Raw genomic sequence first — 19145 nt, 5'->3', positions numbered from 1 at the left:
CGTGACTGATGGCTGTGATGGCCACATATCCGTACAGCAGGGGAGGGGCACATGGTGGAGGTAATCCTACAGTGCAAATGGTCCCCAGAGTGGAGGTAATCCCACAGTGCAAATGGTCCCCACAGTGGAGGCAATCCCATGGTGCAAATGGTCCCCACAGTGGAGGTAAACCCATGGTGCAAATGGTCCCCACAGTGGAGGTAATCCCACAGTGCAAATGGTCCCCACAGCGGAGGTAAACCCATGGTGAAAATGGTCCCCACAGTGCAGGTCAGAGGGCAGTCTTGTCTGGATCTTGATTTGAGAGTGTGGCTGGGGAGGGTGTTTCAAGGATTCGCAGTGAAAGCAGATCTCCACAGCAGAGAAGGTCCCATGGCGGAGGAGGCCTAACAATGGATAAATGCTCCACCACAGAGACAGCCCCATGGTGGAGAGAGGTCGAACAGTGGCTACTCCCCTGTGTAGACACAGCCCCACGGTAGAGAGATCAAACACTGGATGATGTGCCCTCTGCGAGAAGAGTCCCACAGCAGAGGGAGGTGACTGAGCTGTACCACTGCAATAAGTAGAAGTCTAACTATGGATGAAGTTCCAACCGCAGAGAAAGCCCCATGGTGGAGGGAGATAATCATACTGTTCATGTGAAATAAATAAATAACCTAAATTGATCCTCTGGAAGATTACTGTGGTCACCTATACATGGAGCCAAAAGATATGGAGGAGATCTTAAATAGATATGTATTCACTGTCAGGGGATGGACACAGAGTTTACAGACGTGAGGCAGGCAGCAGAGAGGTCATGGACTGTACAGAGGAGGGGGAGGTGTTTACCGTCGAGGCAAATTGATGGTTCAACTTAATATCAGTGAATTACAATACACAGCCTGGAATTCTTACTCTTCACGGACATCCACCAAACAGAAAAAACAAAGAATGAATGACAGAAAACATTAGAACCCCAAAGGCCTCCCTCTTCCCCTCCCATGCACAAGCTCTCCCACCCCACCCCCACACTTGCTCCAGGAAAAGCACCAACCTCCACCACCCAGTTAATAGCACAGCCCTCGGAGACCTTGATCTAGAGTCCATCCCAACACGTTGACTCTCTGTCATTAGTGAGGGAGGGGGATGGTATCAATCCGGCAGCAAACGAAAGGGGAGAGTAACAGCTCACTGCAGTCTGCAGCATCGAGGACCAGCAGCCTTTCGCTCACCATCGGGACGGAGAGAGATTGCCTAAGTACCTTCTTTCAGCTGCAGCATTCTCTGCTGTTCTGATGTTTCAGTCTCTCGTAGTGCTCCAGTCAGTGATAATCAGGGAGTCAGAGATATACTGGGACTTCAGCAAGGCCGCACCCTGAAGCCGCACTGCTTCCAGCCCGCACCTGGAGATTTCAAAGTGCCAGGCTGCTCCGCAAGTTCGGTTGGGTTGCTAAATACCCAAAGCCTGACAAGGTGTTCCCTTGGCCCCTATGGAGGCTAGTGCAGAAACTGCAGGGGTCTAGTAGAGATGTTTCAAACTTCCTTAACCGCAGGTGAGGTGCCAGAGGTTGGCCAATGGTGCTCCCTTGTTGAAGAAAGGCTTTAAAGTTCTGGGAAAGGCTGGGAAGTTCTAGGCTGGTGAGCCTGACATCAGTTATTGTAAAGTGTTCCAAGGGCCTGGATATGTAAGTATTTGGACAGACAGGGTCTGATTAGAGATAGTCAAGATGGCTTTGTGCATGGTAGGTTGTTTCTAACCAATCTTATAGAGTATTTTGAGGATGTTACCTGGAAAGCTGATGAAGGCAAGGCAGTGGATATTGTCTATGTGGACTTTCACAAGGCTTTTAACAAAGTCCTGTATGAGAGGTTGCTCAAGAAAGTACAATTTTTTGGCTTTCAAGATGAGGCAGTAAATTGTTTTTGGCATTGGAGACACCAGAGAGTGGTAGTAGATGATTGCCTCTCTGACTGGAAGCCTGTGACCAGTGGAGTGCCGCAGGGATCAGTGCCACGTCTGTTGTTGTTTGTCATCTCTATCAACAATCTGAATGATAATGTGGTTAACTGGATCAGCAAGTTTGCAGTTGACACCAAGATTGGGGGTGTAGTGGACAGCAAAATAAGCTAACATGGCTTGCCGAGGGATCTGCATCAGCTAGAAAATGGGCTAAAAAGTGCAGATGGAATTTAATGCAAACAAGTGTGAAGTGTTGCACTTCGGTAGGATCAAACAGGGTGGGTCTTACACAGTGAATAGTAGGGTTCTGAGGAGTGTGGTAGAACAAAGTGATCTGGGAATGAAATTTGATAATTGGCAAGTATGATGTTGTGGGCATCACTGACTCATGGTTGAAAGAAGATCACTGCTGGGAGCCTAGCCTGCAAGGATGTACCGGTATATTGTATCAAAGGACAGGCAAGCAGGCAGAAGGGCAGTGTGGCTCTGTTGGTAAAACACGAAAATTAAATCAAATTCTTAGAAAGAGGTGACACAGGATGGGGAGATGTAGAGTCCTTGTGGATAGAATTAAGACACTGCATGGGGTAAAAAGACCCTGATAGGAGTTATATGCAGGACAGTAGCCAGGATATGGGCTACAAATTACAACGGGAGATAGAGAAGATGTAAAAAGGGCAACATTATGATAGTGGTGGGGATTTCAATTTGCAGGTAGATTGGGAAAATTAGGTTGGTGCTGGATCTCAAGAGGGGGAATTCATAGAATGTCTATGAGATGGGTTTTTACAGCAGCTTGTGGTTGAGTCCACAAGGGAAGAGGCAACAGCGTTGGGTTGCTTGGATGAATCACTGCAGGGTAAAGGAACCCTGGGAATACAGTGATCATCCGTGGTAGAATTCACCCTGCAGTTTGAGAAGGAGAAGCTAAAATTAGGTGTATCAGTATTACGTTGTAGTAAACGGAATTACAGAGGCAAGAGAAAGGAGCAGGCCAAAGTTGATTGGAAGAGAACACTAGCTGGGATGACGGCAGAAAAGCAAGGGCTAGAGTTTCCAGGAGCAATTTGGAAGCCACGGGATATATACATCCCAAAAGAGAAGCTTTCTGAAGGATGACAAAACTGAGGCTGACAAGGGAAGTCAAAGGCAGCATAAAAGGAAGAGAGAGGCTATAATATCAGAAAATTCATGGGAAGTTGATGTTTTCAAAAACCAAGAGAAGGCAACTGAAAAAGCTGTAAGGAGAGAAAAGATTAAATAATAATAGCCAATAATATCAAAGAGGAGAAAAGGTTTTTTTCAGATAAATAAGAAAGATGCGAGTGGATATCAGACCATTGGAAAATGAAGCTGGAGAGATAGTAATGGGGGACAAAAAAATGACAATTTTAATAAATATTTTGTGTCATTCTTCACTGTGGAAGACACTAGCAGTGTGCTAGAAAATGGAGATGTCGGGGGCAGGGGTGAGTGTAGCTGCTATTATTAGGGAGAAGGTGGCAGGGAAGCTGAAAGATCTGAAGGTGGATAAGTCACCTGGACCAGATGGACTACAACCCCAGGGTTTTGAAAGAGGTAGCCGAAGAGATTAATTTATGAGAATAGTTTAATGGCTCTGGGCCTGTAATTGCCTGAGTCTAGAAGAATGGGGTGGGGTGGGGGAGAGATCTCATTGAAGCCTAAGGTAGAGTGGATGTGGAGAGGATGTTTCCTATAGTGGGGCAGTCTAGGGCCAGAGGGCACAGATAGAGTGGATGTGGAGAGGATGTTTCCTATAGTGGGGCAGTCTAGGGCCAGAGGGCACAGATAGAGTGGATGTGGAGAGGATGTTTCCTATAGTGGGGGAGTCTAGGGCCAGAGGGCACAGATAGAGTGGATGTGGAGAGGATGTTTCCTGTAATGGGGCAGTCTAGGGCCAGAGAACACAGATAGAGTGGATGTGGAGAGGATGTTTCCTATAGTGGGGGAGTCTAGGGCCAGAGGGCACAGATAGAGTGGATGTGGAGAGGATGTTTCCTGTAATGGGGCAGTCTAGGATCAGAGGGCACAGATAGAGTGGAGGTGGAGAGGATGTTTCCTATAGTGGGGGAGTCTAGGATCAGAGGGCACAGATAGAGTGGATGTGGAGAGGATGTTTCCTATAGTGGGGCAGTCTAGGGCCAGAGGGCACAGATAGAGTGGATGTGGAGAGGATGTTTCCTATAGTGGGGCAGTCTAGGGCCAGAGGGCACAGATAGAGTGGATGTGGAGAGGATGTTTCCTATAGTGGGGCAGTCTAGGGCCAGAGGGCACAGATAGAGTGGATGTGGAGAGGATGTTTCCTATAGTGGGGCAGTCTAGGGCCAGAGGGCACAGATAGAGTGGATGTGGAGAGGATGTTTCCTATAGTGGGGCAGTCTAGGGCCAGAGGGCACAGATAGAGTGGATGTGGAGAGGATGTTTCCTATAGTGGGGGAGTCTAGGGCCAGAGGGCACAGATAGAGTGGATGTGGAGAGGATGTTTCCTGTAATGGGGCAGTCTAGGGCCAGAGAACACAGATAGAGTGGATGTGGAGAGGATGTTTCCTATAGTGGGGGAGTCTAGGGCCAGAGGGCACAGATAGAGTGGATGTGGAGAGGATGTTTCCTGTAATGGGGCAGTCTAGGATCAGAGGGCACAGATAGAGTGGAGGTGGAGAGGATGTTTCCTATAGTGGGGGAGTCTAGGATCAGAGGGCACAGATAGAGTGGATGTGGAGAGGATGTTTCCTATAGTGGGGCAGTCTAGGGCCAGAGGACACAGATAGAGTGGATGTGGAGAGGATGTTTCCTATACTGGAGCAGTCTAGGGCCAGAGGACACAGATAGAGTGGATGTGGAGAGGATGTTTCCTATACTGGAGCAGTCTAGGGCCAGAGGACACAGATAGAGTGGATGTGGAGAGGATGTTTCCTATACTGGAGCAGTCTAGGGCCAGAGGACACAGATAGAGTGGAGGTGGAGGCCAAGTCCCTGGACATACAGTGGATTCTGGTTAATTAGAATACATCAGGACTGGTACATTTTGGCCCAAATTAGCCAAAGTTTTATGGAAATAGTTAAAAAGTTGCAAAAAAGACAATCTACTGTTTACATGAGTAACAGATAATATATTTACATAAGATACTGAACAAATTGGAACACTATCTACATTACTATTGTACTCTAAAACTGTGTAAATGATCTAAATCAGTGCAGACAATGGACTGCCTTCAAACAATGCTGTTGACAGTTGCATCCTCCAATCTTCATTTTCGTTGTAACATTCAAGATGATTGTCGATACCTTCAAACTCATTGTAATTCCTAACTTTTTGAAGTAGTGTTTCATTTACACTGGGCCATTTCTGGTATCTCTAAGCCTGAATGCTTGAAACCACAGTGAACGAAACGGTTCTGAATTCTGAATTATGGCTTATTTCCCCCCAGCTATCAGTGACAGAAAATGCTGCTTTTTGAACGCAAGCACATACAACTGACGCTATTTAGAAACTGCTCACTCTAGCCACAGGGTAGGGTCTAACTGCCACACAAGTGCACACGATTGCTACATGTTAGAAAGTGTTTGGCAATAGACTGCTGTCCCAATTAAGTGGCATACTGTCCCAAACAAAGGTAGAGAATCCTGCCTAGTTTCTGTTCTTTAAGTGTTGTCCCAAATAAGGGTTGTTTAAGTGTTGTCTGCCCTGATTAACTAATGGCCCAATTAACTGGAATCCAGTTCTGGTCACCTACCTACAGGAAAGATGTCAATAAAATTGAAAGAGCACACAGAAAATTTACAAGGATGTTGCTGGGACTTGAGGACCTGAGTTATGGAGAAAGGTTGAATAGGTTAGGACTTTATTCCCTGGAGCATAGGAGAGAGTGGAGACGATAGAGCTATGCAACATTTTCAGTGGAATCCATCGGGTAAATGCAAATAGGCTTTCTCCCACTGAAGCAGGCTGAGAGTAGAATTAGAGGTCATGGGTTAAGGGTGAAAGGTGAATAGTTTAAGGGGAATATGAGGGGAAACTTGTTCACTCAGAGGGTGGTAAGACTGTGGAACGAGCTGCCAGTGGAAATGGTGGATATGGGTTCGATTTCAACATTCAAGAGTGATTTGGATGGAAGGGTTATGGAGGGCTATAGCCCAGCTGCAGGTCAATGGGAGTCGGCAGATTAACAGTCCAGCACAGACTAGATGAGCCTGCTTGTGTACTGTGCTTTTCTATGACTAACTGTAGGTAAAGTCCCCTCAGCTAAGAGAGCAGCAAGGCGGAGGAGGAACTGCACTTACGGGAAAGTATTATGACTGTTAAATAAAACAAGTATACGGCGAACATTAACCCTTGAGTCTGAAACTCCTCCATTTCCCTTTGCAAACTCCATCTGCACTTTGCTGGTCAAGTTCAGAAAACTTTCTTCACACACGGAGTCTATGAGGTGACTTTCTCTCACATGCGGCCAAAAGCTTTCTCGCCATCCGTATTCCAGCAACAAACAACAGGAAGTGATTGACAGCAGCTTGCCACAGGATCACTGCTCTCTCTACTTCCTGATGTCAGCCTCTCTATATCCTGTGTCACCCGAGAGAGAGAGAGAGAGACATTCATTCACATCCAACCGAGGACACAACATCACTAGAAAGACTTTCGTCCGTCTCCTCCCATAGACCTGCTTCCACCTGACACTCGTTCCAAGGTTTAGCTGCATTCCGATAAGCAAGGTAAGCTTGTGGTGCCTGGGACAAGACTGGACAGGGATTTTAAACGGCAGGCGGGAAGGCAGCTGCTGACTGAACCAGCCTAGTTTTGGGATTACCAGCCACCTCCGCATCCTTTCCCTCTCCCTGGGACAAACAGGCCTGGCCACCTCCTGCAGGAGGAGGCCTTCTTGAAGGAGTGGGACGTTTTCCCCTGCCTGGGGATGTTTTCAAATCTGTGGTTGTTCCGTGTTTGAGACAGAGCACCTGGGGTGGGGGAGGGTGAATCTCTGGAATTCCTCCCTACGGGACCTAGAATCCCGCGGGGTTCGCTCATGACAGTGATAGAGAAGCTTGCGGGTGTGAGATGATTTGAGCGACCTGGGGCTCAAGAGAGACAATGGCAGTGAATCAGAAATTAAGATCAGAATCACGGGCATATGTTGTGAAATGTCTTGTTCTGTGGCAGCATCACATTTCAACACAGAATAATAAAAACTGAATTACTGTAAGTGTTAAAGGAAACGAACAGTGGAAACAGGGAAAATAAAAGTAATGAGAGGCTCATGGGTTGATTGCCCACTCAGAAATCAGATGGTGGAGGGGATGAAGCTGTTCCTGAATCTCTGAGTGTGTGTCTTCAGGCTGCATCTTCTCCTGAGTCTGATGTGGTCAGACCGAAAGAGGCATCAGGTGTATGGGGCCAATTGGCCTTCGAGCTCCCGACTGGTGGTGTCGAGGGTATGTGTTAGGGGCGCTGAGCATCAGGCCTGTTCTGGGGAGTGAAGGAAGAGAGGGAGGGCGGGTGCTTTGCTAAGAGGACAGGCCCGGGCCTGTCCCCTCGAGGAGATGAGCTCCAAGTGGTTTGCAGGCGAGGGCGAGCAGTCAGAACCGAAACCAAGTTGCCATGATGAGGGTACTGGCCAGGGGTGGGGGTGGGGACGGGGGCAAGTGAGGAGCAGTAGGTGTCGGGTTGGGAGTAGGATTGATGTGGGGTGCCTGCTCCCTGCTAACTCTCAGTGGAACCGGGACAGGGACAGGGACAGGGAATGTGCGGATGGGGTGGATGTAAAGGAGGGAAGCTGCTCATGGGTCAGCGGTCCAGTGGTGGTTCAATCCATTCAGACGTACCAGCCAGAGTGTCATTGGAAATTGTCCCGTGCTTTAACCCTGGGCTAGTCTGTGATTAGGCGTGGGTTTAATGGGTGGGATGCTGGGCACAGCACAGAGTTCTGCTTGCATCTCTAAATGAACCACATTGACAGACTGATGTGAGAGATGGGGTGGAGGGGTCATCCCTGATGGAGTGGCCATGGACAGGGTCCCTCCTCCTTCTCTCGTGGCCCGGGATGGGATCGCGTGAGCCCCTCGGAACAACACGTCACAGAGGCCACAGGATCTCGGAGCAGAATGAGGCCATTTGGCCCATCGAGTCTGCTCCAATTTTCCTCTCAGCCCAATGTCCTGCCTTCTCCCCGTGTACTTTCATGTCCTGACCAATCAGCAATCTAAGGATGCTGAGGGTTAGATGGTGACGAGCTGTCAAACCCACTGTTTCTGCTTTGGCTGTGGGAGGCAGCTACAATGCAACAGAACAGTGGCCATCAGAAGCAACACTGGTTCTTCAGCTTACTTCAACCTCCAAGTACCAACCAACACACTTCGCTGGCCCTTTTCTGAATTTCAAATTTAAATTATATTGAAACTGTTCAATATCAGCCGGAGGCTCCCAGCCTCTTTTATTCCGTGTACCCTGACCATTAACTGGCTGGACACCCTGCTACGAGGAGATTCTCTCACCCTCCATGTGGGTTTCCCACACACCAGAGACAAACAGGTGAATGTTAACTAGTCACACGCATGTAATCCGACACACTGGCCTATTACCGTGCTGAATCTCCAAATAATATGAATAACTTCCCTCAACTTCTCCAGCCATAGGTGCTTCTGAACCGCCATCCCCCAAGCAGCTGAAAATAAATCCCCTCCAATGGGTGTGCACTGGTTCAGTTTATAAATTACTCATTTGTGGGTGGGTACTAGTTTTTATTCAGATAAAATACCATTGGATGACTATAAAGCACAAGGCACTACTTCATGCAAAGAGAAAATTGAATTTGAATCACAAAAATGCGCTGGGATTAACAATGAACGGAGACTGCGAAATGAACTGCACAGGGTTCAGTAGCTCTGACGTGAAACCGTGGCGTTACGGAATCTGCTTCAGAGCTGCAGTCAGGTTTATTACAGCTTGTGAAATTTGTTCTTTTCTGGTTGCACAACAGTGCAACACATAAAAATATTCTAAGGAATATAAAAATTATATGGACCGTTCAGAACTTTTTTATTTTACTGAGATGCAGCATGGAATAGACTTACTGGTCCAAGCCAGACGGCCCAGCAACCCTTCAATGACCCTCGCTAATCACAGGACAATCACGATGACCGATTCAGTTACCAACCACCACGTCTTTGGACTGTGGGCGGAAACCGAAGCACTCGGAGGAAACCGGCACAGCCATGGGGAGAACGTACAAACTCCCTATGGACAGCAGCCAGAATTAAACCCGGGTCATTGGTACCGAAAGGCAATGTGCTGACCGCTCTTGTACTCTGCCACTCTTGATAAAAGAGACAGCTGTCTCAAGAGCACACGTGCTGCCTCAGCTGATGGGGTCCAGGGACATTCTGGAAATTAATACCGAACACACAACCACAGCATGGGTGGAGGACATTCCCAATGCCTCCTTTCACCACCACAGTCCAGAAGGCAGCGGTCTGCTGTCACTAACAATGCAGGGGTCTTGGTACCGCCTGTCCCAGAGAGAGACAACACCCCAGATGTCTGAGAAATGTCTGGGTCATATTGATCAAGCAGTTGTGAATGACCCCCTCCGGTCTCTACACTCCAATGCATCGTTGTAAACACCTCCGGCCACTACACACCCCTGCCTCTCCATAAACCCTGATTTACCAATACACACCATCATGTCTCCATAACACTCTTCATCCCTATAACCCCCTTCATCCCCATAACCCCCTCTAGTCAATACACACGATCATGTCCCCATAATCCCCTCCATCCCCATAAACTCCCAACCTCCCCATAGCCCCGTCTAGCCAATACACACCACCAGGTCCCCATAAACCCTTCCAAACCCATAACCCCAACCAGCCCCTGTACACCATCGAGTCTCCATACCCCTCCATCCCATACCCACCACTGCATCTCTGTAACCAGCTGCACTAGGTTCCACACCCCTCCCTGTCTGTGGAAGCCCCTCTTCCCTACATGTTGCACTCTCTCTGTAAACACCCCAGTCCCTCTCCATACCAACACTCCTTCCTGTCTCTGTAGCTCACTCTGGCCCCACCCCAATCCTACACCCGTTCCTGTCTCTGTAACCCCCTCCATCCCCACCCCAATCCTACACCCGTTTCTTTCTCGGTAACCCCTTCTAACCCAATCCTACACCCGTTCCTGTCTCTGTAACCCCCTCCAACCCAATCCTACACCCCTTCCTGTCTCTGTAACCCCCTCCAACCCAATACTACAACCCTTTCTGTCTCTGTAACCCCCTCCAACCCCATCCCAATCCTACACACATTCTTTTCTCTGTAACCCCTTCGACCCCCACCCCAATGCTACACCCCTTCCTGTCTCTGTAACCCCCTCCAACCCAATACTACACCCCTTCCTGTCTCTGTAACCTCCTCCACCTCCAACCCAATCCTACACCCCTTCCTCTGTAACCCCCTCCACCCCAATCCTACAACCCTTCCTGTCTCTGTAATCTCCTCCACCTCCACCCCAATCCTACACCCCTTCCTGTCTCTGTATCCCCTCCGCCCCAATCCTACAGCCCTTCCTGTCTCTGTAATCTCCTCCACCTCCACCCCAATCCTACACCCCTTCCTGTCTCTGTATCCCCTCCAATCCAATACTACACCCCTTCCTGTCTCTGTAACCCCCTCCAACCCAATCCTACACCCCTTCCTGTCTCTGAAACCCCCTCCTGTCTCTGAAACCCCCTCCAACCCAATACTACACCCCTTCCTGTCTCTGTAACCCCCTCCAACCCAAAACTACAACCCTTCCTGTCTCTGTAACCCCCTCCAACCCCATCCCAATCCTACACACATTCTTTTCTCTGTAACCCCTACGACCCCCACCCCAACGCTACACCCCTTCCTGTCTCTGTAATCTCCTCCACCTCCACACCAATCCTACACCCCTTCCTGTCTCTGCAACCCCTCCACCCCAATCCTACAACCCTTCCTGTCTCTGTAATCTCCTCCACCCCCACCCCAATCCTACACCCCTTCCTGTCTCTGTATCCCCTCCAATCCAATCCTACACCCCTTCCTGTCTCTGTATCCCCTCCAATCCAATCCTACACCCCTTCCTGTCTCTGTAACCCCCTCCAACCCAATCCTACACCCCTTCCTGTCTCTGTATCCCCTCCAATCCAATCCTACACCCCTTCCTGTCTCTGTAACCCCCTCCAACCCAATCCTACACCCCTTCCTGTCTCTGTATCCCCTCCAATCCAATCCTACACCCCTTCCTGTCTCTGTAACCCCCTCCAATCCAATCCTACAACCCTTCCTGTCTCTGTAATCTCCTCCACCCCCACCCCAATCCTACGTCCCTTCCTGTCTCTGTAATCTCCTCCACCTCCAATCCAATCCTACACCCCTTCCTTTCTCTGTATCCCCTCCAATCCAATCCTACACCCCTTCCTGTCTCTGTAACCCCCTCCAATCCAATCCTACACCCCTTCCTGTCTCTGTAACCCCCTCCAACCCAATCATACACCCATTCCTGTCTCTGTAACCCCCTCCAACCCAATACTACAACCCTTCCTGTCTCTGTAACCCCCTCCAACCCCATCCCAATCCTACACACATTCTTTTCTCTGTAACCCCTTCGACCCCCACCCCAATGCTACACCCTTTCCTGTCTCTGTAACCCCCTCCAACCCAATACTACACCCCTTCCTGTCTCTGTAACCTCCTCCACCTCCAACCCAATCCTACACCCATTCCTCTGTAACCCCCTCCACCCCAATCCTACAACCCTTCCTGTCTCTGTAATCTCCTCCACCCCCACCCCAATCCTACATCCCTTCCTGTCTCTGTAATCTCCTCCACCTCCAACCCAATCCTACACCCATTCCTGTCTCTGTAACCCTCTCCATGTCCACAACAATCCTACACCCCTTCCTGTCTCTTTAACCCCCTATGGACCCTACACCTTTCTTCAGTAGCTACATCCCTCTATTTCTCTGCAGTCGACTCAGCCCCTACACCTCTCCCTGTTTCTGTAAATCCTCTCTGAACCCTAAAGCACTCCCCATCTCTGTTACCCTCCCCTCTCTTACATCTCTCCCTGTCTCTGTAACCCCCTCCAGACCCTAAAGCACTCCCTGTTCTCTGTTACCCTCTCCTCTCTTAACCCATCGGTAACCTTCTTCAACGAGCCAATGGGCTTCAATCGGCTTAAGCGTTCGTTTGGTGGTGGGTGATAAAGGGTGTCTGGTGCTTGCAGCTCTTTCTGGTGGCTGCTAGCAGTGCAAGCAGGGATGTGTAAGTGGAGTGGACTGTGTTAGAGTGGCTAGGCTTTGGCTCAACAGGCTTAGATGGGAGTAGGTTTGGGCCAGCTCAGGTGGAGTTTTTAAGTAAGCAAGTTTCTGGTATGTTTTCTTTTTATTAGTATGTAGCTAGAATGGGTCCAGATTTTGTAGTGTGTTCCTTGCGTGATGAATGGGAACTCTGGGAGACGTCACATCTGCACGAAGTGTATCAAGCTGCAGCTTTTGCGTGAGGGAACTGAAACTGCTGCTTGATGACCTTTGGTTCATTCAGGAAAACAAAGAGGTGATAGACAGGGTGACTACCTCCCTGTAGCCCCTAAGTTGCAGGAGGCAGTTATCTGGGTGATTGTTGTATGACATGGGCACTCATGGTCTTCCATCTCTTTTCAATCTGAGAAGTTCTAATGAGTTCTTCATAGCATTTGCCTGTCATCCCTCAAGGCAATTCATGAGTGTTGTGCACTTCTTCCATCATTTTTCCCCGACACTGCAAGATGTTCGAGATTCTCTTTCCTTAGTACCTGTCCCAGAAATTCCGGCTGTTGCTTCCTGATTGATGATGCCGGCTCTCTCCTTATTCCGGCTTTTGTTACTCTGCCCTTCCACGTATTTTCATCATTCTTCTCAAAAACCATATTTCTTCAGCTTCGAGTCTTCCCTCATTTTGCTTTGATATTGTCCAACATTCAGTTCCATACATTAGGGTGGAATGAACGTAGCAGCACAACAGTCTGAGTTTTGTACCATGCATTTAGCGATTTCATCCTTTCTAATTTCAGCATCAGCTCTACTGCCAGATGTCATCGTGCTCCCTAACTAACTGAACTTCCTTGTTCCTTTAAGTGTTTGGCTGCCCTCTCTCAGTTCGCATTATGCTTTTCTTTCTTCTTTGTGACAGCCACGCATTGGGTCTGCTTGCGAGAGATGGTCAATCCTCTCTTGACACTTCATTTGACAACTTCAACCGGTATTTCTTGAAGCTTCTCGTTAGAAGTAGCGATCAGCACTGTATTGGAGGTTGTTCAGATTATATCCACCTGTGATCTTGCCTGGAATACTGCTGGTTTCTCTTTGAACCTTCTTGCTGTAGATGTTGAATAGTTCACTCCAAGTGCTGAAGGATTCTTATAAGCTCTTCATATCTCAGCTTATCAAAAGCTTTAATGTAATTGATGAACATTTTGAACCTCACAAATCATTTGATGGATGAGGATTGCATCTTGTATTCCACTACCTTTGGTGAAGCCACACTGCTCTTGTGCAATCTCTGGTTTCATCTTGACTCATCCATCTGACTGTGGGCATAACACATTCAAATTGCTCTGGGGTTTTTTGGCAGTAAACCCTGACTTGCTCATTTAATTCAGCAAACTATCAACCTTTCAATCCAAACCCTTCCAGTGCTTGAATCATTTCTGTAACGATGCAATCTGGCCCTGATGCCTTACACATCTGCTTCCATAGTCAGTGGACCATCCATGATCCTAGTTATTGGCTTCTCTCCTCTGGTATCTTCAAGACTCAAAAGGTTCATGTCATGTGCCACATATGAGGTTGCTTACCAAGTTAAGAGCCCATGGCATTACAGGAAAGTATGATTAGAGCTACTCCCATGGCTTCTTCTGACCCTGATTTGGGGGAGGGGAGGCTAAGAAGGTGCTACACCCCTCTCCGAGGGTGACCAACAGGCTAGTGGAGGGATGGACATTCCCCTCAATAATGTATACCACTTTGGATACTTTTGGGGGGGAGTGACCTACCGGGAGGAAGCCACAGAGAGCAGCTCCCTGTGGCTCAGAAGGGCAAGGGGAGGGGGTAAGAAGAGGGATGCAGTAGTGATAGGGGATTCCACAATCAGTGGAGCAGAAAACAGGTTCTGTGGACGTGAAAGAGTCACCCAGATGGTATGCTGCCCCCAGGTCAACAACATCTTGGATTGGGTCCACAGCTTTCTAAAGGGGGAAGGTGAACAGCTGGATGTCATAGTACATATTGGTACCAATGATATGGTAGGAAAAGGGAGGAGATCCTGAAGAGAGAATATAGGGATTTAGGTAGAAAGCTGAGAAACAGGACCTCCAGGGCCGTAATCTCTGGATTGCTGCCTATCCCATTGTCAGGGAGGGTAAGAATAGGATGAATGTGTGGCTGAGGAATGAATGCAGGGTGCAGGAGTTCAGATTTCTGGATCATTGTGATTTCTTTGGTACAATGCGAGGGGTATCAATATGCTTGTGGGCAGGTTTGCTAGATTTGTTGGTGAGGGTTTAAACTAATTTGCAGGGATGGGAAACAGAGTGATAGGGCTGAGGACGGGCCAGGAGGTCTACAAGTAAACATAGTGTGTGGTGAAACTGTGAGGAAGGACAGGCAGGTGATGGGGCAAAATTACAGTCCGTGGGATGAGTTGAAGTGATCAAGAAAGGTGATGAATATAGGACTGAAGGAGTTATATTTGAATACACACAGTATTTGGAATAATGTAGATGATCTTGCAGCACTGTTAGAGATTGGCAGGTGTGATGTTGTGGGCTTCTCTGAGTCGTGGCTGAAAGAAGATCATAGTTGGGAGTTTACATCCAAGGATAAACATTCTATCAAAAAGACAGGCAAGTGGGCAGAGGGTGTGGGGTGGCTCTGTTGGTAAAAAAATGAAATGAAATCCTTAGAAAGAAGTGATATGGGATTGGAAGATATAGAATCGTTGTGGGTAGAGTTAACACACTGCAAGGGTTGACAGACCCTGATGAGGGGCCTCTGAACTGTAGCCAGGGTGTGGGCTGCAAGTGACAACGGGAGATAGAAAACACATAAATAGTCTGTGATCCTCTCTGACCCGTACTCCCCTTCCTGTTTCTGTAACCCCTCTGGCACCTACACCCCTCCATAGCCCTGTAAACCTCCCCCCCACCCCAACCCCTACACCCCCTCCTGTCTCAGTAACCGTCTACAGCCTCTATCCTGTCACTGCAAGCCCCTCCAGCCTTGTCTCTGTAACTCCCTCTGGCCTCTACATCAATGAGACTGGAAGACACAAGTAGAATAAGGCCATTTGGCCCCTCGAGCCTGCTTCTCCATTTCATCATGACTGTTCTATTTCCCTCTCAAACACATTTTCCTGCCTTCTCCCCATAACCTTTAACACACTGGCTAATCCTTACACCCTTTCCTGACTGTCTAACACCTGTAGCCCTTTCACCATCCCTGTCTCTGTAATACCCACACCCCTTCCTGTCTAACACCTCTAGAGCTTTCACCATCCTCGTCCCTGTACACCCAATCAGCCCATCCTACGTTCTCGGTCTCTGTAAACCACTCTCGACCCTATGTCCCTTCCTACCTCTTGCCCTACCTCCTCATCATCTCTGTAACCCCTCCACGTACCCTCATCTCCGTAAACCACTGTGAACCCTACATTCCTCCGTGATTCTGTTAACCCCTCTGGACCTTACACAGCTCCCCTTCTCTGTAGTCCCTTCCAAAACTGACACACCGGGCTATTACTGTATCAATCTCTGGCCCCTACACCCCTCTCAGTTTGTAAACTGCTCCCATCTCTGTAACCCCTTCTGCACCATACACCTCTTCCTGTCTCTGGAACCCCTGCCCCATACAACATCCCATCTATAACCCTCTGGATCCCTACACCCCTCCCTGTCTCTGTAATCCCATCCAGCCCCTACACCCCTCCTTTCTAAACCCACCTGTCCCTGGGCCCTACACAATTTCCCATCCCTTTAAACCCCTTCAGCCATCTCACTCTTCCTCAGCTCTGTAAAACCCTCTGGTTCCATTACCTATTCTGTCTCCGTTACCCTGTCTGCCCCTGTCTCTGTAACACCCTCTAGCTCTCTACATCTCTGCAGTGGAAAGCATCATGCCCCTGAACTCACTCCTCACCCTCTGCCTCTCTGAAACAGTGGGACACCTCACCACCCACCGGCCGGGATGGAGAGTGATCACTCTCGCTCAGACAGGGCCTGATGGCTGTTTGTTTTGCAGATGGAGGGCTTCAGGACATTTGTTACGATTCTGCGGCAGGCTGTCACCTCCACCCTGAAAGGATGCCAGGTGAGTGCTCAGCAGAGTTTGCCTTTACTTGGGTCAGGCCAGAGACGCGTGCACCCTTCCCGAAGGGGATCCACCCTCTCTGATCAAGAGCCACTGCCAGTGGCAATATCCTTGTTAACTTGCTCCTGGGGCTGGCGAAATCAGCCATCCGAGGGTCTTGGAAATGGGTGGCGGGAGGATCTCCCCAGGAAGACTGCCTGGCAATGTTTAGGGGGTATGTTCGTGCCCGGGTGAATATTGAACAGGAACATGCACAGTCCACAGCGACCTTAGAGGCGTTCCGGGACCGTTGGGCTCCGCGGGGTGTAAATGCCATCATTGATAGAGATGGGAACATTTTGGTGTAATGTGTATTGTCTATTTGTAGTGAAGGAATTGTGTTAGTCACTGTTTTGTATATATTGTATAATTTGTAATAAAGGAATTTTGTACAAAAAAGAGACGTGGCAAGTCCAACCCTCTGGAGTCGTCACGGGCGCAGAAAGGTGCAACGTTCAAGAGTAGCCTTCAATCCCAGACAGGCACGGCAAGACCTAACTGCTGTGAATTCCCCACCCTTGTCCAGCACAGTAAGATCTAACCTCCCCGCAGTGTAGCTGTGGGTCACACAGAGAAGCACAGCAAGATCCAATGACCCTGTGTAGCCGTGGGTCTCACAGAGAGGCACAGCAAAATCCAATTACCTATAGTGTAGGCCCCCCTCAGACACAGGCAGATCCAATTACCTAACATGTCAGCCCCTCCCACAGGCACAGCAAGATCTAATATCATATAGTGTAAGCCCCATCCTCTCAGGCACAGCAAGATCCAATTATCTTCAATAGGCCCCCCCACATGCACAGTAAGATCTTTATCTACAGTGTAGGCAACCCAAAGGCACAGCAAGATCCAACTATCTACTGTGTAGGCCCCACCCCCACATGTACAACAAGATCCAATTACCTACAATAGGCGCCCCCCCCCCCACAGGCGCAGCAAACTCCAATTACCTACAAAAGCCCCCCCCCCCCCACAGGCACAGCAAACTCCAATTACCTACAAAAGGCCCCCCCCCACAGGAACAGCAAACTCCAATTACCTACAATAGGCGCCCCCCCCCACACAGGCACAGCAAACTCCAATTACCTATAGGCCCCATCTCCACAGGCACAGCAAACTCCAATTACCTATAGGCCCCATCTCCACAGGCACAGCAAACTCCAATTACCTATAGGCCCCATCTCCACAGGCACAGCAAACTCCAATTACCTATAGGCCCCATCTCCACAGGCACAGCAAACTCCAATTACCTATAGGCCCCATCTCCACAGGCACAGCAAACTCCAATTACCTATAGGCCCCATCTCCACAGGCACAGCAAACTCCAATTACCTATAGGCCCCATCTCCACAGGCACAGCAAACTCCAATTACCTATAGGCCCCATCTCCACAGGCACAGCAAACTCCAATTACCTATAGGCCCCATCTCCACAGGCACAGCAAACTCCAATTACCTATAGGCCCCATCTCCACAGGCACAGCAAACTCCAATTACCTATAGGCCCCATCTCCACAGGCACAGCAAACTCCAATTACCTATAGGCCCCATCTCCACAGGCACAGCAAACTCCAATTACCTATAGGCCCCATCTCCACAGGCACAGCAAAACCCAATTACCTACAAAAGGCCCCCCCCCCCCACAGGCGCAGCAAGGTCCACCTCCCCAGAAGAGCTATGGTACTCAGGATAGGATGGATGGTAAAAAAAGTAAAGATAGCATTCGGTTAGACTGTCAGGAAGGGCAGGCAGATGCGAGGACAAAATTCCAGCCAGCAGGGTGAGTATCAGTGCATTAGGGATACAGAATCGAAAAGATAGCAAATGCAATACTCAAAGTGTTATATCACAATTTACGGAGTATAAGAAATAAGGTGAATGATCTTGCTACACTATTACCAATTGCCAGGTATGTTGTTGTGGCCATCACTGAACCGTGGCTGAAGGATGGCTGTAGTTGGGAGCTGAATGTCCAAGGTTACATGTTATATCAAAAGGGATTGGAAGGTGGGCAGAGTGGGTAGTGTGGCTCTGCTGGTAAAGAATGGCATCAAATCAGTAGAATGATGTGACATAGGATGGAAAGATGTTGAATCCCTGTGGGCTGAGTTAAGAAATTGCAAGGGTTAAAGGACCCAGATGAAAGTTATATACAGGGATCCCAAAAGTAGCTGGGATGTGGACTACAGAATACAATGGGAAATAGAAAAAGCTTGTCAAAAAGGTAATGTTATGATTGTCATGGGAGATTTTAACATTCAGGTCAACTGGGAAAATCAGGTTGGTAATGGATCCGAAGAGAGAGCTTGTTGAATGCCTATGAGATGGCTTTTTAGAGCAGTTTGTCATTGAGCCTACTAGGGGATCAGCTGTACTGGATCGGGTGTTACGTAATGAACCGGAGGTGATTAGGGGGCTTAAGGTAAAGGAACCGTTAGGAACCAGTGATCACAATATGATTGAGTTCAACTTGAAATTTGATAGGGAGAAAGTAAAATCTGATGTAGCAGTATTTCAGTGGAGTAAGGGAAATTACAGTGGAATGAGAGAGGAGTTGGCCAAAGTAAATTGGAAGGAGCTGCTGGCAGGGATGTCAGCAGAGTAGCAATGGTGTGAGTTTCTGGGAAAAATGAGGAAGATGCAGGACAGATGTATTCCAAAATTGAAATAATACTCAAATGGTAGAATAATACAACTGTGACTGACAAGGGCAGTCAAAGCTATGTAAAAGCAAAAGAGGGGGCATGCACAAAAGCAAAAATTAGTAGGAAGACAGAGAATTGGGAAGCT

General features: G+C 48.6%; 1 protein-coding gene across 3 annotated transcripts in view; it reads left to right on the top strand.

The window, feature by feature from the left end:
* The first annotated feature begins 1156 nt into the window (after positions 1–1156).
* The window catches only part of LOC140731936 (butyrophilin subfamily 1 member A1-like), a 114479-nt gene continuing 96490 nt past the window's right edge, over positions 1157–19145 (top strand). For all 3 annotated transcript variants that reach the window (XM_073053937.1, XM_073053938.1, XM_073053936.1), the window contains exons 1-2: positions 1157–6673; positions 16249–16317. In XM_073053937.1, the coding sequence (XP_072910038.1) occupies positions 16249–16317 (69 nt within the window). In that variant the 5' untranslated portion in view covers positions 1157–6673. The remainder of the gene's footprint in view (positions 6674–16248; positions 16318–19145) is intronic.

Source organism: Hemitrygon akajei, chromosome 8 (genome assembly GCF_048418815.1).
Source record: "Hemitrygon akajei chromosome 8, sHemAka1.3, whole genome shotgun sequence".
NCBI classification, from domain to species: domain Eukaryota; kingdom Metazoa; phylum Chordata; class Chondrichthyes; order Myliobatiformes; family Dasyatidae; genus Hemitrygon; species Hemitrygon akajei.
Note: the sequence above shows the minus strand (reverse complement) of the source record. Positions and strands in the feature narration are given on the sequence as shown.